This window comes from Mobula hypostoma, chromosome 21 (genome assembly GCF_963921235.1).
Source record: "Mobula hypostoma chromosome 21, sMobHyp1.1, whole genome shotgun sequence".
Lineage (NCBI taxonomy): Eukaryota > Metazoa > Chordata > Chondrichthyes > Myliobatiformes > Myliobatidae > Mobula > Mobula hypostoma.
In genome coordinates, this window is record NC_086117.1 from 6949843 (window position 1) to 6971704 (window position 21862).

The 21862-nt window shown below is 44.5% G+C and overlaps 1 protein-coding gene across 1 annotated transcript in view; it reads left to right on the top strand.

Moving 5' to 3' along the window:
• The first annotated feature begins 2730 nt into the window (after positions 1–2730).
• Positions 2731–21862, top strand: part of adgrd2 (adhesion G protein-coupled receptor D2) — a 74749-nt gene continuing 55617 nt past the window's right edge. The window contains exon 1 of the mRNA XM_063074156.1: positions 2731–2773. Within this exon, the coding sequence (XP_062930226.1) occupies positions 2731–2773 (43 nt within the window). The remainder of the gene's footprint in view (positions 2774–21862) is intronic.

A 21862-nucleotide genomic window follows, 5' to 3' on the forward strand; every position in this document is an offset into this window, starting at 1 on the left:
TGGTTGTATACACGTACAATCAGATGACAGTAAATTTGAACTTGAGAGTTGCTAAATAGCAGGACTGAAGCTGTTTTGGAGTGAATTGTGAGATGTGATTGGGTCCTAAATTTAAGAATATCTGCTGATTTATTCCTGTAGATAATTTTGTTAACTGCAGTGACATTGATTTAACCCTGAGCACCAGTTCTCACTGCTTTGTATTGTGTAATCCCACACCAACACTGACATGTCTATCCATGGCCTCATCTATTGGCACAGTGAGGCCAAATGCAGGTTGGAGGAGCAACACATCATGTTCCATCTGGGTATCTCTGATCGCACGAATATCAGTCTCTCTACCATCCGGTAACTGCTCCCTTCTGTTTCCCCCCTCCATCCCCCACCTTTTTTTATTTTCCCTCTTCCCCATCCTTGCACTCATGACCTGTTCATACCTCCCTCTGGTTCTCCATCTCCTTCCCTTTATTCCATGGTCCACTCTTCTCCTTTTTCAGCCCTCTGCCTCTTCCACCTATCACATCTGAGGCTTCTTACATCACCCATCCCCCCCCTCAACCCTCACCCACTTTCCCCCTCATCTCATCTCACCTATCACCCAACAGATTGACCTCCTTCTCCTCCCCCCTCATTCTGGCTTCTGCCCCCTTCCTTCCCAGTCCTGATGAAGTGAATCGGCCTGAAACTTCAATTGTTTATTCCCCTCCATAGACGCTGCTTGACCTGCTGAGTTCCTCCAGCACTTTGTGCCTTTGTTTAATCACTCCCTGAATGAAAGTTCAGTCTTCAACTACCAAGCTTCTAAGCACTGAATTCCATTCCCCTCTTTCTGACCCCACCAGATAAAGCGAAGAACAGATGAGCACTCCAATCTAACCCAACCCTGAGACTGGAGCAGGAGGCTATAGAAATGGTTGGGCCTGTAAGAACCAGCTTCTATTTTCCTCCATTCTGCTGGACATCTCAGTCCTTCTTTTCTCCTCTTCCACCCTCATAACCAGCCGATCACCTCCCTCTTCCCCCTCCTCTTTCCCTTTATCCATAACATCTGTGAGACGGAAAATATACCTTCACCCTGCTATCCAACTGCAACATGCTTTGAGACAGATGCAAAAAGAGTTATTTCTATGTCCTTTGCACATTTATTTTTGTTGGATGTTAACAACTTTTATCTGGATTAGTTTTATTCTAAATTCTAATTTAATGGGGGAACCATATCTCCTTCATTAACAAGAAGACTTGCCAGAGGGCAACAAACAAGAGAAAATCTGCAGGTGCTGGAAATCCAAAGCAACGCACACAAAATGTTGGAGGAGCTCAGCAGGTCAGGCAACATCTGTGGAAAAGAGTAAACAGTCGACGTTTCATCAGGTTAGTTGATGCCTAAATGTCAACTGTTTATTCATTTCCATAGATGCTGCCTGACCTGCTGAGTTCGTCCTGCATTTTGTGGCAAAGGATGTACTTACTTTAGCGTTTGCTAAAATGCCATCTTACCCAGAACATACTGGTGCAATTCTACACTCTATCATAGACAGCATCCTCACGTCAGTCGTTGCTGTCTGGTTTGACGTAGCATCCTCTCACAACATACAAAAAACAACAGCGAGCTGTCTGGTAAACAGGAGAGGTCATTGACTGCGGTCTACCATCACTCAAGGACTATATATGTTGAGGACAAAGATATGGGCAGGAAAAATTCATTGTGGACAGCACCCACCTTGTAAACTGCTTTTCGTTCCTGGAGAACACTATACGACTATTAAAATAAAAACGTCACACCATCTTAAAAGGTGTTTTCCCTTTGATCAGCCATTCTAATTAGCTCTCCCACGCCCCTTCTATTTATTACTCAGCCTGAAACTGCAGCTGTTTATTCCCTTCCAAAGATGCTGCCTGACCTGCTGAGTTCCTCCAGCACTATGAACAGTTTAAACCACTTCTTGTAATGCTGTTTACATTATATAACCTTGACATTTGCTTCCTTACCGGTAGCCACGGAGCAAAGAAACCTAAAAGAACCCATTTAAAATAAGTCTGTCAAACACCCAATGTGCAGAGAAAAGAAAAACAAGTCACTCAAACAATAGACACAAGCAAGTAACATTCTGAACTGAAGCCCGTCCCCAGACTCTGAGTTCAGCACAGAGTGGAGCAGTGAGCTGAACTGGGCCATCCCTCAACTCAGTATTTATGTATTTATGCTCTTTTTATTCCATATTTGTACTTTAACTCCAAATGTTATATTTTCTATCATTCTTTGTGTATAATTGTTGAACATTATTTTTGTAGTATGTTGCACCAACTCACCATAGCAATTTCCAAATGCTAATTGTGGATAAAGTTAATCCTCGATCCTTCAGCTGATCCTTAATTTATGGGTGTAATAATTGCGTGCTATATGTATTGGAATTTTTAGTTACAGAGCTATGTTCATGGTTTCCTGATGACATAGGTTTGCTGCCTTTCTTTATCCAAGCTTTCGGTCGCTTGCTCCAATGTTGAGTTACCTCATGTGCCAACATTAGAAGACCCATTCATCGCCAGCACGAAGAAAAGGGATGATAGAATCGCTGCTGACTCCACACACCTGAGCAGTCGCCTATTCATCAAATTGCCATCAAGGAGACACTACAAGTCCATCACCACCAGGCCTACACGTCATCTCCAAAGCTTCTTTCCTGTAGCCATCCAGCTCTTAACAAAACTCACTCAGGTGTAATACCCCGAATGTCCCTGCACATCATCATCATGGTGTGCCGTGACGTATGCTGTGAGCGATCACAGATTAGATTAGATTATGAGGACACGCAGTCCTCTTTTATTGCCATTTAGTAATGCATGCATTAAGAAATGAAACAATTTGTTCCTCCAGAATGATATCACAGAAACACAAGACAAACCAAGACTAAAAAAAACTGACAAAAACCACATAATTATAACATATAGTTACAACAGTGCAAAGCAATACTGTAATTTGTTGAAGAACAGACCATGGGCACGGTAAAAAAAAAGTCTCAAAGTCTCTCAAAAGTCCCATCATCTCACGCAGACGGTAGAAGGGAGAAACTCTCCCTGCCATGAGCTTCCAGCGCCGCAAACTTGCCGATGCAGCACCCTGGAAGCACCCAACTACAGTCCGACTCTGAGTCAGTCCAGAAACTTCGAGCCTCTGACCAGCTCTCCGACACCGAGCACCGAGCACCATCTCTGCCGAGTGCTTCGACCCCGGCCCCGGCAGCAGGCAATAGGCAAAGCCGAGGATTTGGGGCCTTCCCCTCCGGAGATTCTCAATCGCACAGTAGCAGCAGCATTTCAGAAGTTTCTCCAGATGTTCCTCTGTGCTTCTCACATCCGTCTCCAACAAATCAGGATTGTGCACGGCCCCTATTTAACAAATACGATATCAATTCAGAGCGACCGCGCGTGCTGCGTTGCACTGCCATCTTCTCCTACCCTCCGATCATAGTCTCAGGACCATGATTGTTCTTGGCAAATTTTTCTACAGAACTGGTTTGACCCTGCCTTCTTCTGGGCAGTGTCTTTACAAGATGGGTGATCCCCAACCATTATCATTACTCTTCAGAGATTGCCTGGCTGGCATCAGTGGTCACGTAACCAGGACTTGTGATATGCACCAGCTGCTCATCCGACCATCCGCCACCTGCCCCCATGGCTTCCCGTGACCCTGATCGGGGGTGGGGGAGGGAGGAGGGACTAAGCAGGTGCTACAACTTGCTGAAGGGTGACCTGCAGGCTAGCAGAGAGAAGGAGCGTTCATTAAATGGTCTTTCCCGCTCGCCTTGTTCGATTGATAATTATTGAGTCTTTTCAGATGCTCACATTCATGTAAGTTGATTATTGACATGTGACCATTCTTCTGATTTTTGATTGCTCATGGTTGTTTGCACTAGTATCTTGCAAGTCGATGGTCACTATTGCATTGCCTGTTATGGTATTGACCTGTGTTTTATGCTTGGCACTGAACCACCGTCAATAATGCAGGGTCCTGAAGAAGGGTCTCGGCCTAAACCGCTGAGTGCTTACTGTTGTCCATCGATGCCACCTGACCTGCTGAGTTCCTCCCGCATACTGAGTATGTCACTTTCTATTCCGATACGTTTCCCGTAAACTAGCTGTGTAAACATTCCGTTGTCAAATAAATCATCCGTATCTGATCATTTAACACATTTTATAATTTCATGTGGCAGCGCTGCAAACCCGCCGTGAAAGGATCTCAGCAGGTCAAGCAGCCTCTGCAAGGGAGAAGAAGTTGTTGACATTTCTGGCCGAGACCTTACATCAGGACCCTGTGCCCTCACAGTTTTAGTTTCCCTTCCAGACTTTCAGTATGAATACTTCCCATTTTTATTTAAAAAATGCTACAATTGTACGTTAGAAATCATAGAAGAAATTGAGACATGCAAGTCTGAGCGATAACTGCAAATTCTTTTACCAGAACCTTAATGTCAGCAAAGCAGAGGAGTTGGCCACCGACCTTGGGGAGGGGGGGGGGTTGCTCTTTATGGTTCCACCTACTTCAACAGTACTGAGGTCGAGGGGGTTGAGAGTTTTACCAATGGGTAGTCCTGGTCAACCACAAGGACACAACCGCTAAGAAAATTTAATAGCTAAATGGCTAATCATTCCACACTTGGAGTATTGTGTTCAGTTCTGGTCACTTCATTCCAGGAGCAAGGTGGAAACTTTAGAGAGGCTCCAGAGGAGATTTACCAGGATGCTTCCTGGATCAGAGAGCATGCCTACTGAGGTCGTGAGAGCTATGGCTTTTCTCTTTGGAGAGAAGGAGGATGGGAGGGGACTCGATAGAGGTGTATAAGTTGATAAGAACTATAGATGGAGTGGGCAACAGGGGAGACATTTTCCTAGATTGAGAAAGGCCAATACAAAAGATCATAATTTAAGGTGATTGGAGGAAAGTATTCAGAGAGAAGTTTTTTTACACAGAGAGTGGTGAGTGCATGGAACACCCTACCAGGAGTGGTTGTAGAGACAGATACATTAGGGGCATTTAAAAAATTTAGATAGGCACATGGATGATAGAAAAATGGAGGGTTATGTAGGAGGGAAGGGTTAGATTGATCTTAGTAAAGGCATCCGTTGGTCTTGCAAGACCATGGATCTGTGCCTGGAAAGTCTTCAGTCTCCAGGGCGCAGGCCTGGGCAAGGTTGTATCGAAGACCAGCAGTTGCCCATGCTGCAAGTCTCCCCTCTCCACGACACCAATGTTGTCCAAGGGAAGGGCATTAGGATCCATACAGCTTGGCATCAGTGTCGTCGCAGAGCAATGTATGGTTAAGTGCCTTGCTCAAGGACACAACACGTTCCCTCTGCTGGGGCTCGAACTCACGACCTTCAGGTCGCTAGTCCAATGCCTTAACCACTTGGCCACGTGCCCACACAGATTGATCTTAGAGTAGGTTAAAAGGTTGGCACAACATCATGGTCCAAAGAGCCTGTACTGGGCTGTAATGTTCTATGTTCTAAGACAGGGGTTCCCAACCAGGGGTCTGTAGTTTGTAAGTAAAACAGCAGAGGCATTTTAAGGTAAGGGAAGCTATAGCAATTCCTTCATTGTCCTCCAAACACAGAACATAGAGCACAGCAAAAAAACTTCATGTCGGACCAGCCTCTGAAAGTGAAACCCAACTCAATGTCGGTGGTTGTGAATTATGCCCATGTTTCCACCCATTACATTACCTGTGTGGTGCATGGATCTCTCAGTTAATGGTAAGGCCCCATGTCACAACAGGGAACCCCGTTGTAAGACAAGTTTTTCCACTGTATGTCGCATATGACAATAACAAGCAAAATTGCCTTGATGGCTTCTTTATCCAATAAATCCTCCTTTGCTTACTCAGGTCCCCACTCGCTTCCTCGACCTAATTCTCCGCTCTCACTCTGAAGAAGCAGGCGATTTTTCTCCCATTTATCACCCATAAAAATTCAACAAGCAGTTGGTCAAGTCTTTGTCTATTTTGGTTCTAGTTTCATTTTCTAAGAGCAGATCTGCAAAATCATTTAAACAAGTGATAGTCAAGAAGGTCTGTGTGGCTATAAATAATTCTCCCACTGTTTGCTCCCAGAGGGATGGTCTAACCAAACGCCCCTCCTCTCTCTGAGTTAAGTAACATTGACTGAAGCAACTTTCTGCCAGGTTTATTAAATAGATTTCAGAGAGACAAGAAGCCCCAGAACGTGGTGAGCTATTTCTAACAGCCCAGCGTGGTGTGCTGGAGGGGGGGAGCTGTGGCCTCCGAGCAGTGCTTTGGAACATCCTTCATTACCATCAGAAAGGCTAAAGAGCTTTCTGTTCAGAAGCAAAGAGACGAAACTTGCACCACATTTAACCTTCAAAGCTGGATCTGCTTTACAACCTGCTGAGTAGGGTAAGAGTTTAACGTTGTTCTTTCCCTCTGAAATATTTATGGTACCTTTTCACCAGTTCACTATGGACTCATCTTCAAGGACTCTTCATCTTATGTTTTTGATATTTATTGCTTATTTAATTTTTTTCTGGTATGTGCGCAATTTGTTGTCTTTTGTAACTGGCTGTTTATCCGTCCTGTTGGGTGCGGTTTTACAGTTATTCTGTGGTGTTTCTGTGAATGCCCGCAAGAAAGAGAAATTCAGGGTTGTATACGGTGACATATATGTACTTTGATAATAAATTTATTTTCAATTTTGAACTTTGAACGTTGAATTCTATTTCCCCTCTCATCCCCCAGCCAAGCATCAACCCTGCCAGTAAATATTTCACTTTGAAGGGTTGTAGCTAGAGCTGTGATATCCAAGTGGTTAAGGTGCTGGACTTGAAATCAGTGGGGATTCCCCACGCTGGTTCGATTCCTGCTCACAGCGCTCAAACGGCAAGCGCGCGAGACCAGGCTGCCAACTTTCACTAAGCACAGTGCTATTACAGCACCAGTGACCCAGGTTCAGTTCCAGCCATTGTCTGTACCCCATGGGCTTCCTCCCACTTTTCAAAGATGTACAGTACTAGGTCAATTGGTCACATGGGTGTAATTGGCGGCTCGTTGGGCCAGAAGAACCTGTTACCATGCTGTATCTCTAAATTAAAATAAATTTCCAATAAAGCCTCCTACACCCTACTGTGACGAAGCCTCAGCTGAAATGGGGCAGGCAGCGAGAGTGCTCACTGACCAACACGGTTCTACTCTCCACCCTGGGCCAGAACAGGAGACTCAGCCCAACTGCGAACGGTCTCCCGCCATGGCACTCGGGAATGCAACTCCTCAACATACTTGGAGACCCACAAGCGTAGGAAAAGTCATTTCTTTGTCTTCTGCACCTTTACTTTCGTTCAATGTTAACGATTTTATATGTGGCCAGGGGTTCCGTTTTATTTTAAATTCTAATTGATGGGTGTAATAAATATGTATATATTGGCGACTTTATTGCACTGCTATCTTGGTGATTTCCTAATGACATATGTTTATTCTGCTGGGGACAATTAAACTGCTTCAAAGGTTGGAGCTGCTGCCTGAGACCAATTAGGTTTTTGCTGTTCACTGTGGAACTGTAGCTCAGCAATCTCCAGGAACTCCTATAAACCTCCGACTCATAACCAGCCAAACATCCGGACTTCTGGAGTTAAACTATTTCCATATAACTTCTCATTACAACAGGGGACTCTCGCAACGGTTAGAGGGAGATGTGTGGCTCCACTATTACATTCTGCGCACTTCTGGTAAGTTTTATTTTAAGCATTTGTAGTATGTTCAGTGCGCAGATAGTCTATCCCATCAAGCTGATGCCAGCTTTATGGAAGAAGAATCCAATTGGCCCCTTTCCCAGTATGTTGCTCATAAACCTGCCAATCCTTTTCTTTCCAGTATTTAGCCTTCATTTCAAGATCACTAGCGTACAGAAGCAAGGATGTAACGCTGAGGCTTTGTCTGAGAAAGGATGGGCTGGCATTGGAGAGGGTCCAAAGGAGGTTAGAGTCATTGAGTCATAGAAAAGTACCGCACAGAAACAGGCCCTTCGGCCCGTTTAGGCTATGCCAAACTATTATTCTGCTTAGTCCCATCGACCTGCTCCTGAACCATAGCCCTTCGTTCCCCTGCCATCCATGTACCTATTCAAACTTCTCTTAAGTGTTGAATTCAAGCTCATATGCTCTGTTGGCTCATTCCACACTTCCGCAACCCTCTGAGATAAGAAGTTTCCCCTCATGTTCCCCTTAAACTTTTCATAAGAATGATTGTAGGAATGAAGGGGTTAATGTATGAGGTGTGTTTGATGGCTCTGGGCCTGTACTCGCTGGAGATTGGAAGGATGGAGAGGGGGCAGGGATCTCTGGTCGAGTATTGAAAGACCTAGGTAGAGTGGATGTGGAGAGGATGTTTCCTCCAGTGGGAGAGTGGAGGACCAGAGGGCACAGCCTCAGAATAGAATAGCATCCCTTTAGAACAGAGATGAGCAGGAATTTCTTTAGCCAGAGGGTTAATCTGTGGAATTCAATGCCACAGATGGCCGTGGAGGCTAAGTTATTGGGTATATTCAAAGCAGCGGTTGATAGATTCTTGATTAGTGAGGGTATCAAAGGTTACGGGGAGAAGGCAGAAGAATGGAGTTGAGAGGGATAATAAATCAGCCATGATGGAATGGTGGAGCAGACTCAATGGGCCAAATGGCCTAATTCAGCTCCTATGTCTTACGGTCTTATTGAGCTAACGCCATTTTGAAAGCTCTGGCACTGAATTGACTTCCCTTTTCCTTTCAATATCAATGGAACTAGGAGTAAGGAGTTTTATTTAACACGGCTCTGTTTCCAAAGAAAGAGATGCCACCATTGGTGGTAACTGCTGGAGGTGTTGCCTCAAGAAGGCAACGTCCTGCATCAAAGATCCCCACCATCCAGGCCATGCCGTCTTCTCCCATTTGGCAGGAGGTGCAGAAGCCTGAAGTCCCACACCACCAGGTTCAGGAACAGCTACTTTCCTTCAACCATATAGTTCTTGAACCAACCAGCACAAAGCCAATCATTACCCTCAGGACAGCAACACTGTGATCACTTTGCAGTAGAATGGACTGTTTTTTTTTATTTTAGTTGTATTATTTCTTGCAAAGCTGGTGTATAACATGTTTAATTCATGTTTTCTTCTGAATGCTGCTTACCTGATGCTTTCTGCCTTTAATTCTGCTACAAGTCAGTTCTTCATATATGCGTATGACGATAAACTTGACTGACTTTTCCATCAATCAACAGGAATTATAAATGGAATATAAATCTCTAAAATAGTGTATTGCATTCTGTAAAAGATAACATTTTCGATGAAACTGTTGGTCTTTCAGTTGGAAGGTACAGGAGCCTCAGGACTCACTCCACCTGTTTCAGGAACAGCTATTACCCCTCAACCATTAGGCTTTTAATCAAAAGGAGATAATTTCACCCAACTTCACTTGCCCCATCAGTGAATTGCTCCCACAACCAAAGGACTAACTTTCAAGGACTCTTCATCTCATGTTCTCGTTACTTATTGCTACTAATTTATATTTGCATTTACACGTTTTTTATCTTCTGCACTCTGAACTCTCTAATTAGGCGGTCTTTCATTGATCCCGTTTTAGTTATTATTCTATAGATTTATTGAGTACGCCCACAAGGAAATGAATCTCAGGGTTGTATATGGTGACATATATGTACTTTGATAATAAAATTTACTGGAAGTTTGAACTTTGTCTTCTATTTCCTTCCTGCAGGCCTGCAGTTTGAATGGAATCCTATCTCAGGGTAAGAATAAATGTGTAGAGATTGAACAAGTTGTGCTTCTCCTGTGGTGTAACATAACAATGTCGGCAGATGATGTAAGCGTATGGCAAATGCAAATTCTAAATCTTGTACAGTGCTGTGTTAAAGTCTTAAGCACATATATATGACTAGGGTGCCTAAGACTTTTGCAGAGCACTGTAGTAATTTTATGTGCTGTACTGTATTGCAGCCAAAAAAAAATCATGGCATATGTGAGTGATGCTAAACCTGATTCTGATATGGGTCGCTATTGTGGACTTAGAGTGGGAAGGGGACAGGGAGAGGGGAATCATGGTTGGGAAGAGGGGAAGGGAGAGGGGAGGGAGCGGGAAGCACCAGAGACACATTCTGTAATGGTCAATAAACCAATAGTTTGGAATCAAATGACCTTGATTGGTGTCTGCACCCTTGCCAACCCCCACCCAGGGATCTCCTTCTTTGCCCCTCCCGCAGCGTTCCGCCATCACCGTTCCCAACACGGTTTGCTCCTGCCAGATTTACGATCTTGCTCTCCACTCCACATTGACAAATCCAGTACTGTGCAGAAGTCTCAGGCACCCTAGTTACATGTACGAGAACATGTGCCTTTTTGCACAGCACTGTAGATGCTGGGTATGCAATGGGGGTATCTTCCAATAGTGATTTTGAAATAATTGGGCATGATGCTTTTTTAAAGTGAGTGAGAATATTTTGACAAACACGCGAGATTCTGCAGATGCTGGAAATCTTGAACAACAAACACAAAATGCTGGAGGAACTGAGCAGGTCAGGCAGCATCTATGGAGAGGAATAAACTGTTGTCATTTGGGACAAGCCCCTTCGTCAGACATCTACCAAAAAAAACTAAATCCCTTAAGTAAATCACACTTCACAAATACACACTGGACTCCTGTCCAAGACTCTCAGTTTTGGAATCAGAATCAGTTTTCTTTTGACTGACAATTGCTGCAAAATGTCAGTGAAGGGTCTCGGCCTGAAACACCAACTGTTTGCTCCCCTCCAAAGATGCTGCCTGACCCTCTGAGTTCCTCCAGCCATTTGAGAAAGTCCTGATGTCAAGCGTGAATTCTGATTAAGTCACTGCAAGTTTTGCACTATTTGTTCATTGTAACTTACTGTAGTGTTTTATGCCTTGCTCTGTACTGCTGCCATAAAACAACGAATGTTCAGAACTAGCATTAGCAATAATAAACCAGGTTCTGACTCCGGAATCGAGAGACGTGAACTAGATTCAGAAGTGTGCATTTGCTGTGTGTTGTGTACTTAAGGGACAGGGTGGTTTACTTAAGGGATCTTGTTGGTTCAGACGTTTGCCTAGTTCAATGCTTTCCATGCTGGGTGTAGCTCCTTCTATCACACTGTGCTGATGAAGTCATCTGCACAGTTTAAACACAAATAAAGACTAGGGAAGTCCAGACTGTTGCATGTAATTTAACTGCTTATTGGCTAAAAAGGTGCCGATGCTGCCAGGTCTGCTGAGTTCCTTCAGCAATTTGCCTGTGTTGCTCGGATTTCCAGCATCTGCAGATTTTCTCTCATTTGTAAAAAAGATGCTGACTGGGATTGATTAAAAAATATGTAAAGTTTCCAGGCACAAGACATCGCATAATATAACTGTATATATTTGTAAGTAGGGCTTCCGTTATTTGTATTTTGTTCATCAATGTACAGTGGAAGGAGATAGAAACATAGAAACACAGAAAACCTACAGCACAATACAGGCCCTTCGGCCCACAAAGCTGTGCCGAACATGTCCCTACCGTAGAACTACCCAGGCTTTACCCATGGCCCTCCATTCTTCTAAGCTCCATGCAGCCATCCAGGAGTCTCTTAAAAGACTCCATCATTTCTGCCTCCGCCTCCACCGTCGCCGGCAGCCCATTCCACGCACTCACCACTGCCTACGTAAAAAACTCACCCCTGACACCTCCTCTGTACCTACTCCCCAGCACCTTAAAACTGTGCCCTCTTGTGGCAACCATTTCAGCCCTGGGGAAAAGCCTCTGACTATCCTCAGGATCAATGCCTCTCATCATCTTGTACACCTCTATCAGGTCACCTCTCATCCTCCATCGCTCCAAGGAGAAAAGGCCGAGTTCACTCAACCTATTCTCATAAGGCATGCTCCCCAATCCAGGCAACATCCTTGTAAATCTCCTCTGCACCCTTTCTATGGTTTCCACATCCTTCCCGTAATGAGGCGACCAGAACTGAGCACAGTACTCCAAGTGGGGTCTGACCAGGGTCCTATATAGCTGCAACATTACCTCTTGGCTCCTAAACTCAATCCCACAATTGATGAAGGCCAATGCACCGTATGCCTTCTTAACCACAGAGTCAACCTGCACAGCAGCTTTGAGTGTCCTATAGACTCGGACTCCAAGATCCCTCTGATCCTCCACACTGCCAAGAGTCTTACCATTAATGCTATATTCTGCCATCATATCTTGTGAGATAAAATGATAAAATAATGCAAGAAACAATCTATATCTTTGAAAGGCTAAGGTTACTGCACACCACTTTTTGTTTGCCATTATGGGGTCACTTGAAAGGTACATCCAGAGTAAGTCAGAGTCAAAGTAAATTAATCATCGAAGGATGCATATGTCACCATATACTACCTTGAGATTCATTTCCTTGTAGGCATTCACTGTAGAACAAAGAAATACAGTGAAAAACTACATAGAAACAAAGGTTAACAGACAATCTATCTGCAAAAGAAGACAAGCTATCGTGAACGATTCCAGGAATGGAAGGGTTAACATACAATGGCTCTGGGCCTGTACTCACTGGATTTTAGAAGAATGGGGGGAGATCTCATTGAAACAGACGGAATATTGCAGGGCCTCAATAGAGTGGATGTGAAGAGGATGTTCCTTACAGTTGGGGGAGTCTACCAGAGGGCACAGCCTCAGAATAGTTGGATGCTCATTTAGAAGAGCATTGAAGAGGAACTTATTTGGCCCGAGGATGGCGAATCTGTGGAATTCATTGCCGCGATGGCGTGGAGGTCAAGTCATTGGGTACATTTAAGGAGGAAGCTGACAGGTTCTTGATTAGTAAGGGAGTTAAAGGTTACAGAGAGAAGGCAGGAGAATGGGGTTGAGAGAGACAATAAAAATGTCATGATGGAATAGCAGAGCAGACTCAATGGGCTGAATAGCCTAATTGTGCTCTTGTGTCTTATGGTCTTATTAAAGAAAAAAAAATGCAGAGGACTTGAATTATAGAGTACTTCAAAGTGAGTCCCTAGGTTGTGGAATCAGTTCAGTGTTGAGGTGAGTGAAGTTATCCATGCTGGTTCAGGAGCCTGGTGGCTGAGAGGTAATAACTGTTCCTGAACATGTTGGTGAGTGAAGTTATCTGCACTGGTTCAGGAGCCTATGGCTGTAAGGTAATAACTGATCCTGAACCTGGTGGTGTGGGACCTAAGGCTCCTGGACCTCCTTCCTGTTGGCAGCAGCAAGAAGAGAGCATGGCCTTAGAATAGGGTCCTTGATGATGATAGATGATGCTTTCTTGTGGCAGTGCTCCATCTAGGTGTACTCAATGGTGGGGAGGACTTTCCTGTGATGGACTTGGCTGTATCCACCCCTTTATGTTGGCTTTTCCATTCCTGGTCATTGGTGTTTCCGTACTAGGTCGTGAGGCATCAGGTAAGATACTCGCCACTGTCAAAGTTTTTGGTGACATGCCAAATCTATACAAACTTCTAAGAAAGCAGAGACGCTGCCATGCCTTCTTTGTGATGACACTTGCGTACTGGAGGAGGATGCACTTCGGCAAAATCGCCATCATCATCATCATTAAGAGCCGTGTCATGTGATGTGGGCGATCAGGGTCTCACCGCCATGATTGTTCTTGGCAAATCTTTCTATACAAGTGGTTTGCCATTGCCACCTTCTGATCTGTGTCTTCACAAGACGGGTGACCCCAGCCATTATCAATACCCTTCAGAGACTGACTACCTGGCATCAATGTTGCATAACCAGGACTTGTGATATGCACGAGCTACTCATACGGCCATCTGCCCTCTGCTCCCATGGCTTCACATGACCCTGATCCGGGGGGTGGGGGGTGCTACACCTTGCCCAAGGGTGACCTGCGGGCTAGCGGAGGGAAGGAACACCTCCCTTGGTAGAGACGTATCTCCACCCTGCCACCCTCTAAGCATAATACAGGAATAAAAACAGAATTCTTAGCAGCCCCCACAAAATGCTGGAGGAACTCGATAGGTCAGGCAGCATCTGTGGAGAAAAGCACAGTCAACGTTCGGGCCAAAACCCTTTGGCAGGACTGGAGAAAAAAAGCTGAGAAGTAGATTTGAAAGATGGGGGGAGGGGAAAGAGAAGCGCCAGGCTATAAGTGAAACTTGGAGGGGGAGGGATGAAGCAAAGAGCTAGGAACTTGACTGGTGAATGAGACAGAAGGGTATGGAAGAAAGAAGAAAGGGGAAGCACAAGAGGGAGGCGACGGGCGGGCAAGGAGATAACATGAGAGAAGGACAAGGGGATGAGAAATGGTGAAAGGGGCTGGAGTGGAGGCATTAGTGGAAGTTTGAGAAATTGATGTTCATGCCATCAGGTTGGAGGCTACCCAGACAGAATATAAGGTGTTGTTCCTCCAACCTAATTGTGGCCTTATCCCGACAGAGGAGGAAGCCATGGATGGACATATTGGAATGGGAATGGGAAGTGGATTACCCATTTTAATTTTCCATAGATGCTGCCTAGCCTTCTGAGTCCCTCCAGCATTTTGTGCGTGTTGCTCAGATTTCAACATCTACAGATTTTCTCGTTTGTGATATATTCATAGCAGTGCGAGGAACAGAGGAATTTTGGGGTCCATGTCCATACATCACTCAAAGTTGCCATACAGGTTGATAGAGATGTTAGAATCAGAATCAGGTTTACTATCACCGGCACGTGTGGTGAAATTTGTTAACTTATTGCAATACATGACAATACAGAAAAAAGTAAATCAATTTAAGTAAGTAAATCAAAGTAAGTATTTATATGTATATTGAATAGATTAAATATAGTGCAAAAACAGAAATAATGTATATTTTAAAAAAGTGAGGTAGTATTCATGAGTTCAATGTCCATTTAAAAATCATATGGCAAAAGGGAAGAACCTGTTGCTGAATCACTGAGTGTGCACCTTCAGACTTCTGTACCTCCTTCCTGATGGTAACAGTGAGAAGAGAGCATGCCCTGGGTGAAGGGGGTCCCTAATAATGGACATCACTTTTCTGAGGCACTGCGCCTTGAAGGTGTCTTGGATACTGAGGAGGCTAGTAATTTTACAACTTTCTATATTTTTTTTGGTCCTGTACGGAAGCCGCCCACAGCTGGACCAGACAGTGATGCAGCCTGTCAGAATAATTCCCACAGTGCATCTATAGAAGTTTTCAAGTGTCTCTTCAAACTCCTAATAAAGTATAGCTGCTGTCTTGCCTGCATTACTGCATTGGCATGTTGGGACCAGGTTAGATCCTCAGAGATATTGACACCCAGGAACTTGAAACTGCTCACTCTCTCCACTTCTGATCCCTCTAAGAGGATTCGTTTGTGTTCCCTTGTCTTGCCTTTCCTGAAGTCCACAATCAGCTCTCTCATCTTACTGACATTGAATTCAAGTTTGTTGCTGCTACACCACTCAACTAGCTGGTATACCTTGCTCCCGTACACTTTCTCATTTCCATCTGAGATTCTAGCAACAATGGTTGTGTCATCAGCAAACTTACAGATGGTATTTGAGCTGTAGCTAGTCACACGGTCAGGCGTATAGTATAGAGGGAGTAGAGCAGTGGGCTAAGCACACACCCCTGAGGTACACCAGCGTTGATCATCAGCGAGGAGGAGATATTATCCCAGTCCGCACGGATTGTGGTCTTCCGGTTAAGAAGTTGAGGATCCAATTGCAGAGGGAGGTACAGAAGCCCAGGTTCTCTAGCTTATCAATCAGGACTGTAGGAAAGATGGTGCTAATCACTGGGCTATAGTTATCGAGCAGCATCCTGACAGGTGTTTGTATTGTCCAGGTGATCTAAGGCTGTATGAAGAGCCATTGAGATTGTGTCTGCCGTGGACCTATAGTGGCGATAGGCAAATTATAGTGGGTCACGAGTTCATTCTAGCCACGACCAACCTCTCAAAACATTTCATCATTGTAGATGTGAGTGCTACTGGGAAATAGCCATTAATAATAATAATATTTTATTGATCCTGAGTGGGAAATTCTTTCAGTACAGCAGCAACATTTAAAAACACATTTAGCAGTGCGCAGACTTAATTAATAATAATGTACGAAATAATAAAGCAGAGACTAATGTACTATGCTGTGTGTTCTCCTGTCACATCACCATTTAAAGAAATGTTGCTTACTTTCTTCATCAAGAGGTGGGGAGGAGGATTACCACCGTAAAGAAATGTTTCTTGCCTGTAATTAACAAGTTTTTCTCAGTTTGTCCCAAACAATTCCTGTGGGTAATCAGGAATGCCAAGGATTGCTCTGCAGATAACAACGTTCAGAATCAGGCTTAATATCACCAGCACAGGCCATGAAATTGGTTGTCTTTGCAGCAGCAGTACAATGTATTACATAATATTAGAGAGAGAAAGCATGAATTACAGTGGTAGATACGTTTGTATTACATAGTTAGATTAAATAAGTAATGCAAACAGAGAAAACAAGAGTAGAGAGGTAGTGTTCATGTTGCAAGGAGAGTTGAGTATAGGAGCAAAGAGGTCCTTCTGCAGCTGTACAGGGCCTTGGTGAGAGCACACTTGGAGTACTGTGTGCAGTTTTGGTTTCCAAATTTGAGGAAGGACATTCTTGCTATTGAGGGAGTGCAGCGTAGGTTCACAAGGTTAATTCCAGGGATGGCAGGACTGTCATATGTTGAAAGATTGGAGCGACTGGGCTTGTGTACTCTGGAATTTAGAAGGATGAGAGGGGATCTTATTGAAACATATAAGATTATTAAGGGATTGGACACGCTGGAGGCAGGAAGCATGTTCCCGCTGATGGGTGAGTCCAGAACCAGAGGCCACAGTTTAAGAATAAGAGGTAGGCCATTTAGAACGGAGTTGAGGAAAAACTTTTTCACCCAGAGAGTGGTGGATATATGGAATGCTCTGCCCCAGAGGGCAGTGGAGGCCAAGTCTCTGGATGCTTTCAAGAAAGAGATGGATAGAGCTCTTAAAGATAGCGGAATCAAAGGTTATGGGGATAAGGCAGGAACTGGATACTGATTGTGGATGATCAGCCATGATCACAGTGAATGGCGGTGCTGGCTCGAAGGGCCGAATGGCCTACTCCTGCACCTATTGTCTATTGCCTATTGCCGGCCAGTGGTGTAGGGGCGTTAGCACCGGCCTTCAAGACAAATAGTCTCCAGTTCAAACTGGTTGATCCCTTGCACGCTTTCCATCCATTCTGGGTTGAGCATTGGGTTAGCAACTCAACCTTCTAAAAAGCAGTCAAGTGCTACGGATACAGCAAAAATGCTGCCTGATGCACCACAAGGTGTGAAGAGGAACAACTACTGTTCATGGGTTCAATGTCCATTCAGATATCTGACAGCAGAGGGAAGAACCTACTCCTGAATCATTGAGTGTGTGCCTTCAGGCTCCTGTACTTCCTCTTGATAGTAGCAATGAGAAGAGGACATGTCCTGGGTGATGGGGGTCCTTAGTGATAGATGAAGCCTTTTGAGACATCACTCCTGGATGCTGGGGAGGCTAGTGCCCGTGATGGGGCTGGCAGAGGTCGTAACTTTCTGCAGCTTCTTTCGATCTTGTGCAGAAAGCCAGCTCTCCCCCCCCCCACCCCCCCGTACCAGACAGTGATGCAGCCAACACACATAAAACTTGCTGGTGAACGCAGCAGGCCAGGCGGCATCTATAGGAAGAGGTACAGTCGACGCTTCGGGCCAAGACCCTTCGTCAGGACAGTTAGAATGCTCCTCACGGTATATCTGTGGAAATTTGCCAGTGCCTGGGTGACATATCAAATCTCTTCAAACTCCTATTGAAATGTAGCCACTGTCATGCCTCCTTTGTAACTGCATCAATATGCTGGCCCAGGGTAGATCCTCAGAGATTTTCTGAGCAAATAATATGTTAACGCCAATTAAATTCAGACTGTGATAAGAAATTGGGAATGCAAACGCTTGGCTGATAATTGTATTTTCTTTCCGATTTCACAGCTTCTAGTAATTCGTTGGATTTTGATTCATCATATCACAGTTATGAATACATAACAACACCCTTGAAATGGCAGCAGGCATCCAAATACTGTGAGCTGCGCTTTGGCCGTCTGCCTGTTGTCAGTGATGCAGAAGAGAAGAGTGTTATTTTGGAATGGTTAGATTCCCAAAGTGTTAAGCAACCAATATGGTTGAACAGAGAACTGAATGAGGTGTTGGAAAAGGAGAAAAGCACCAAAGTCAACAGTAAGTAGAAGAGATTTCTATCAGCTTAAAATAAAATATCAATATCAGTTGTGATAAACAAATATTACCACTAACATTATTGCTTTTACTTTTTAAAGAGTGTTCCCAATGTCTGAATTTCTCTGTTTGCCTGTGTTTTTTGGGTCCATCAGATCATAAGACATAGGAGCAGAATTAGGCCATTCAGCCCATTGAGTGTGCCCTGCCATTCAGTCATCATCATCATTATGTGCCATGACTTACGATGAGGACGTTCGTGGTCTTTCCATGACCGTGACTGATCTTGGCAAATTTTTCAGCAGAAGTGGTTTGCCAGTGCTTTCTTCTGGCCTGAGTCTTTACAATAGGGGTCCCCAACCTTTTATGCACCATGGACCGGTTTAATATTGACAATATTCTTGCGGACTGGCCGACGGGGGGGGGGGTGCGTGGGGGCGTGGGAGTGGTGAGGGGTGTTAGTCAACAGTGGGCGTGACAGGGAATGAGGAAAGGTGCAGCTCCTTTACAAGACGGGTGACCCCAGCCATTATCAATACTTCAGGGATTGTCTGCCTGGTCTCAACGGTTGCATAGCCAGGACCTGTGATATGCACCAGCTGCTCATACAAACACCCATCACCTGCTCCCATGGCTTCCCGACACCCTGATCGGTTGATACATATTGCCCAAGAGTGACCTTCAGGGAAGGAGCACCTCACTCCTCCTTTGGTAGGGACATTTCTGAAGCCAAATTTAGTTGGGAAGACAAAGGATTGGAAAGCTTTTAAAAACCTACAGAGAGCAACTAAAAGAGTCATTAGGAGGCACAAGATGAAAGATGAAAACAAGCTAACAAACAATATCAAAGTGGATAGTAAAAGCTTTATCAAGTATGTAAAAAATAAAAGGGAGATGAAAGGGGATATAGGGTCACTAGAAAATAAGGCCAAAAAATAATAATGTTTGGCTTTGTTACCAAGTTTGCACAAGATACGAAGATTAGTGGAGGGGCATGTAGTGTTGAGGAAACTGATAGGATGCAGAAGGACTTAGAGACAGATTAGGAGAATGGGCAAGAAAGTTGCAAATGAAATACAATGTTGGAAAATGCATGGTTATGCACTTTGATAGTAGAAATAAATGTCTGGACTATTTTCTAAATGGGGAGAAAATCCAAAAATCTGAGATGCAAGAGGACTTGGAAGTCCTTGTGCAGAACACCCTGAAGGTTAACTTTCGGGTTGAGTTAGGAGTGAGGAAGGCAAATGCAAGGTTAGCATTCATTTCAAGAGGTCTAGAATATAAGAGTAGGGATGTGATGCTGAGGCTTTATAAGGCACTGGTGAGGCCTCACCTTGAGTATTGTGAACAGTTCTGGGCTCCTCATCTAAGAAAGGATGTGCTGGCATTGGAGAGGGTTCAGAGGAGGTTCACAAGGATGATTCCAAGAATGAAAGGGTTATCATATGAGAAATATTTGATGGCTCTGGGTCTGTACTCACTGGAATTCAGAAGGATTGGTGGGTGGGGTGGGATCTCATTGAAACCTTTCGAATGTTGAAAGGCCTAGACAGAGTAGATGTGGAAAGGATGTTTCCCATGGTGGGTGAGTCTAGGACAAGAGGGCACAGCCTCAGGATAGAGGGGCATCCATTTAAAACAGAGATGCAGAGGAATTTCCTTAACCAGAAGGTGATGAATTTGTGGAATTTATTACCACAGGCAGCTGTGGAGGCCAGGTCATTTGGTGTATTTAAGGCAGAGTTTGATAGATTCTTGATTGGACATGGCATCAAAGGTTATGGGGAGAAGGCTGGGGAGTGAGGCTGAGGAGGGGAAAAAAGGATCAACCATGGTTGAGTGTTGAAGCAGACTCGATAGGCCAAATGGCCTAATTCTGCTCCTATGTCTTATGATCTTATGGACATTATCTCCACCCTACTACCCGTTCCTTTATGGCTGATTTGTTTTCTCTCTCAACCCCATTCTCCTGCCTTCTCCCTATAATCTTTGACACCTTTACTAATCAAGAACATTTCAACCTCTGCTTTAAACACCCCCAATGACTTGGTCTCTAGAGCCATCTGTGGCAATGAATTCCACAGATTCACCACCCTCTGGCTAAAGAAATTCCTCCTCATCTCAGTTCTAAAGGGACGTCCTTGTATTCTGAGGCTGTGCCCTCAGGTCCTAGACTATTTGAAACACCTTTCCACATTCACTCTATCCCGACCTCTTGATTTTCAGTAGGTTTCCATGGGAACCCCTATCATTGTTCTAAATTCCAGTGAGCACAGGCCCAGAACTCATCCTACATTAACCTTTTCATTCCTGGGATCATTCTTATGATTCTCCTCTGGACCCTCTCCAACACCAGCACATCCTTTCTTAGATATGGGACCCAAAACTGCTCACAATACAGTACTCGAGATGCATCCTAACCAATGTCTGATAGAACCTCAGCATTACATCCTTGCTTTTTGAAGCATCTTCAATAATTCCAAAAGACTGAAGTTGGGTAAATACTGAAAGGCTTTTATTCGCTGTACAATACGACCTCCATGGTGAGTGTCTGCCCCCAGACTGAGGGGGAGGGGCAAGGCGAAATCACCTTTATTCAGGGTTCTGTGGGAGGAGCCACAGGGGCAGTCAGCAGAGGGGCGTGTCCAGACAGTTAACCCAGTTACAACATGTATATTGTTTACCACACTTTTATATTCCAGTTCTCGCAAAATTAATACTAACATTGCATTTGTCTTCCTCACCACCAACTTAACTTGCAAGTTAACCTTCAGGAAATCCTACATGAGATCTCCCAAGACCCTTTGCATCTCTGATTTCTGAAGTTACTCCCCATTTGGAAAATAGTCGATACTTTTACTCTCACATGGTGTAAGCAGAATTATCTGCAGCTTAATGTGAAAAAGACTAAGGAGCTGGTGGTAGACCTGAGGAGAGCTAAGGTACTGGTGACCCCTGTTTCCATCCAGGGGGTCAGTGTGGACATGGTGGAGGATTACAAATACCTGGGGATACGAATTGACAATAAACTGGACTGGTCAAAGAACACTGAGGCTGTCTACAAGAAGGGTCAGAGCCATCTCTATTTCCTGAGGAGACTGAGGTCCTTTAACATCTGCCGGATGATGCTGAGGATGTTCTACGAGTCTGTGGTGGCCAGTGCTATCATGTTTGCTGTTGTGTGCTGGGGCAGCAGGCTGAGGGTGGCAGACACCAACAGAATCAACAAACCCATTTGTAAGGCCAGTGATGTTGTGGGGATGGAACTGGACTCTCTGACGGTGGTGTCTGAAAAGAGGATGCTGTCCAAGTTGCATGCCATCTTGGACAATGTCTCCCATCCACTACATAATGTACTGGTTGGGCACAGGAGTACATTCAGCCAGAGACTCATTCCACCGAGATGCAACACTGAGCGTCATAGGAAGTCATTCCTGCCTGTGGCCATCAAACTTTACAACTCCTCCCTTGGAGGATCAGACACCCTGAGCCAATAGGCTGGTCCTGGACTTATTTCATAATTTACTGGCATAATTTACATATTACTATTTAACTATTTATGGTTCTATTACTATTTATTATTTATGGAGCAACTGTAACAAAAA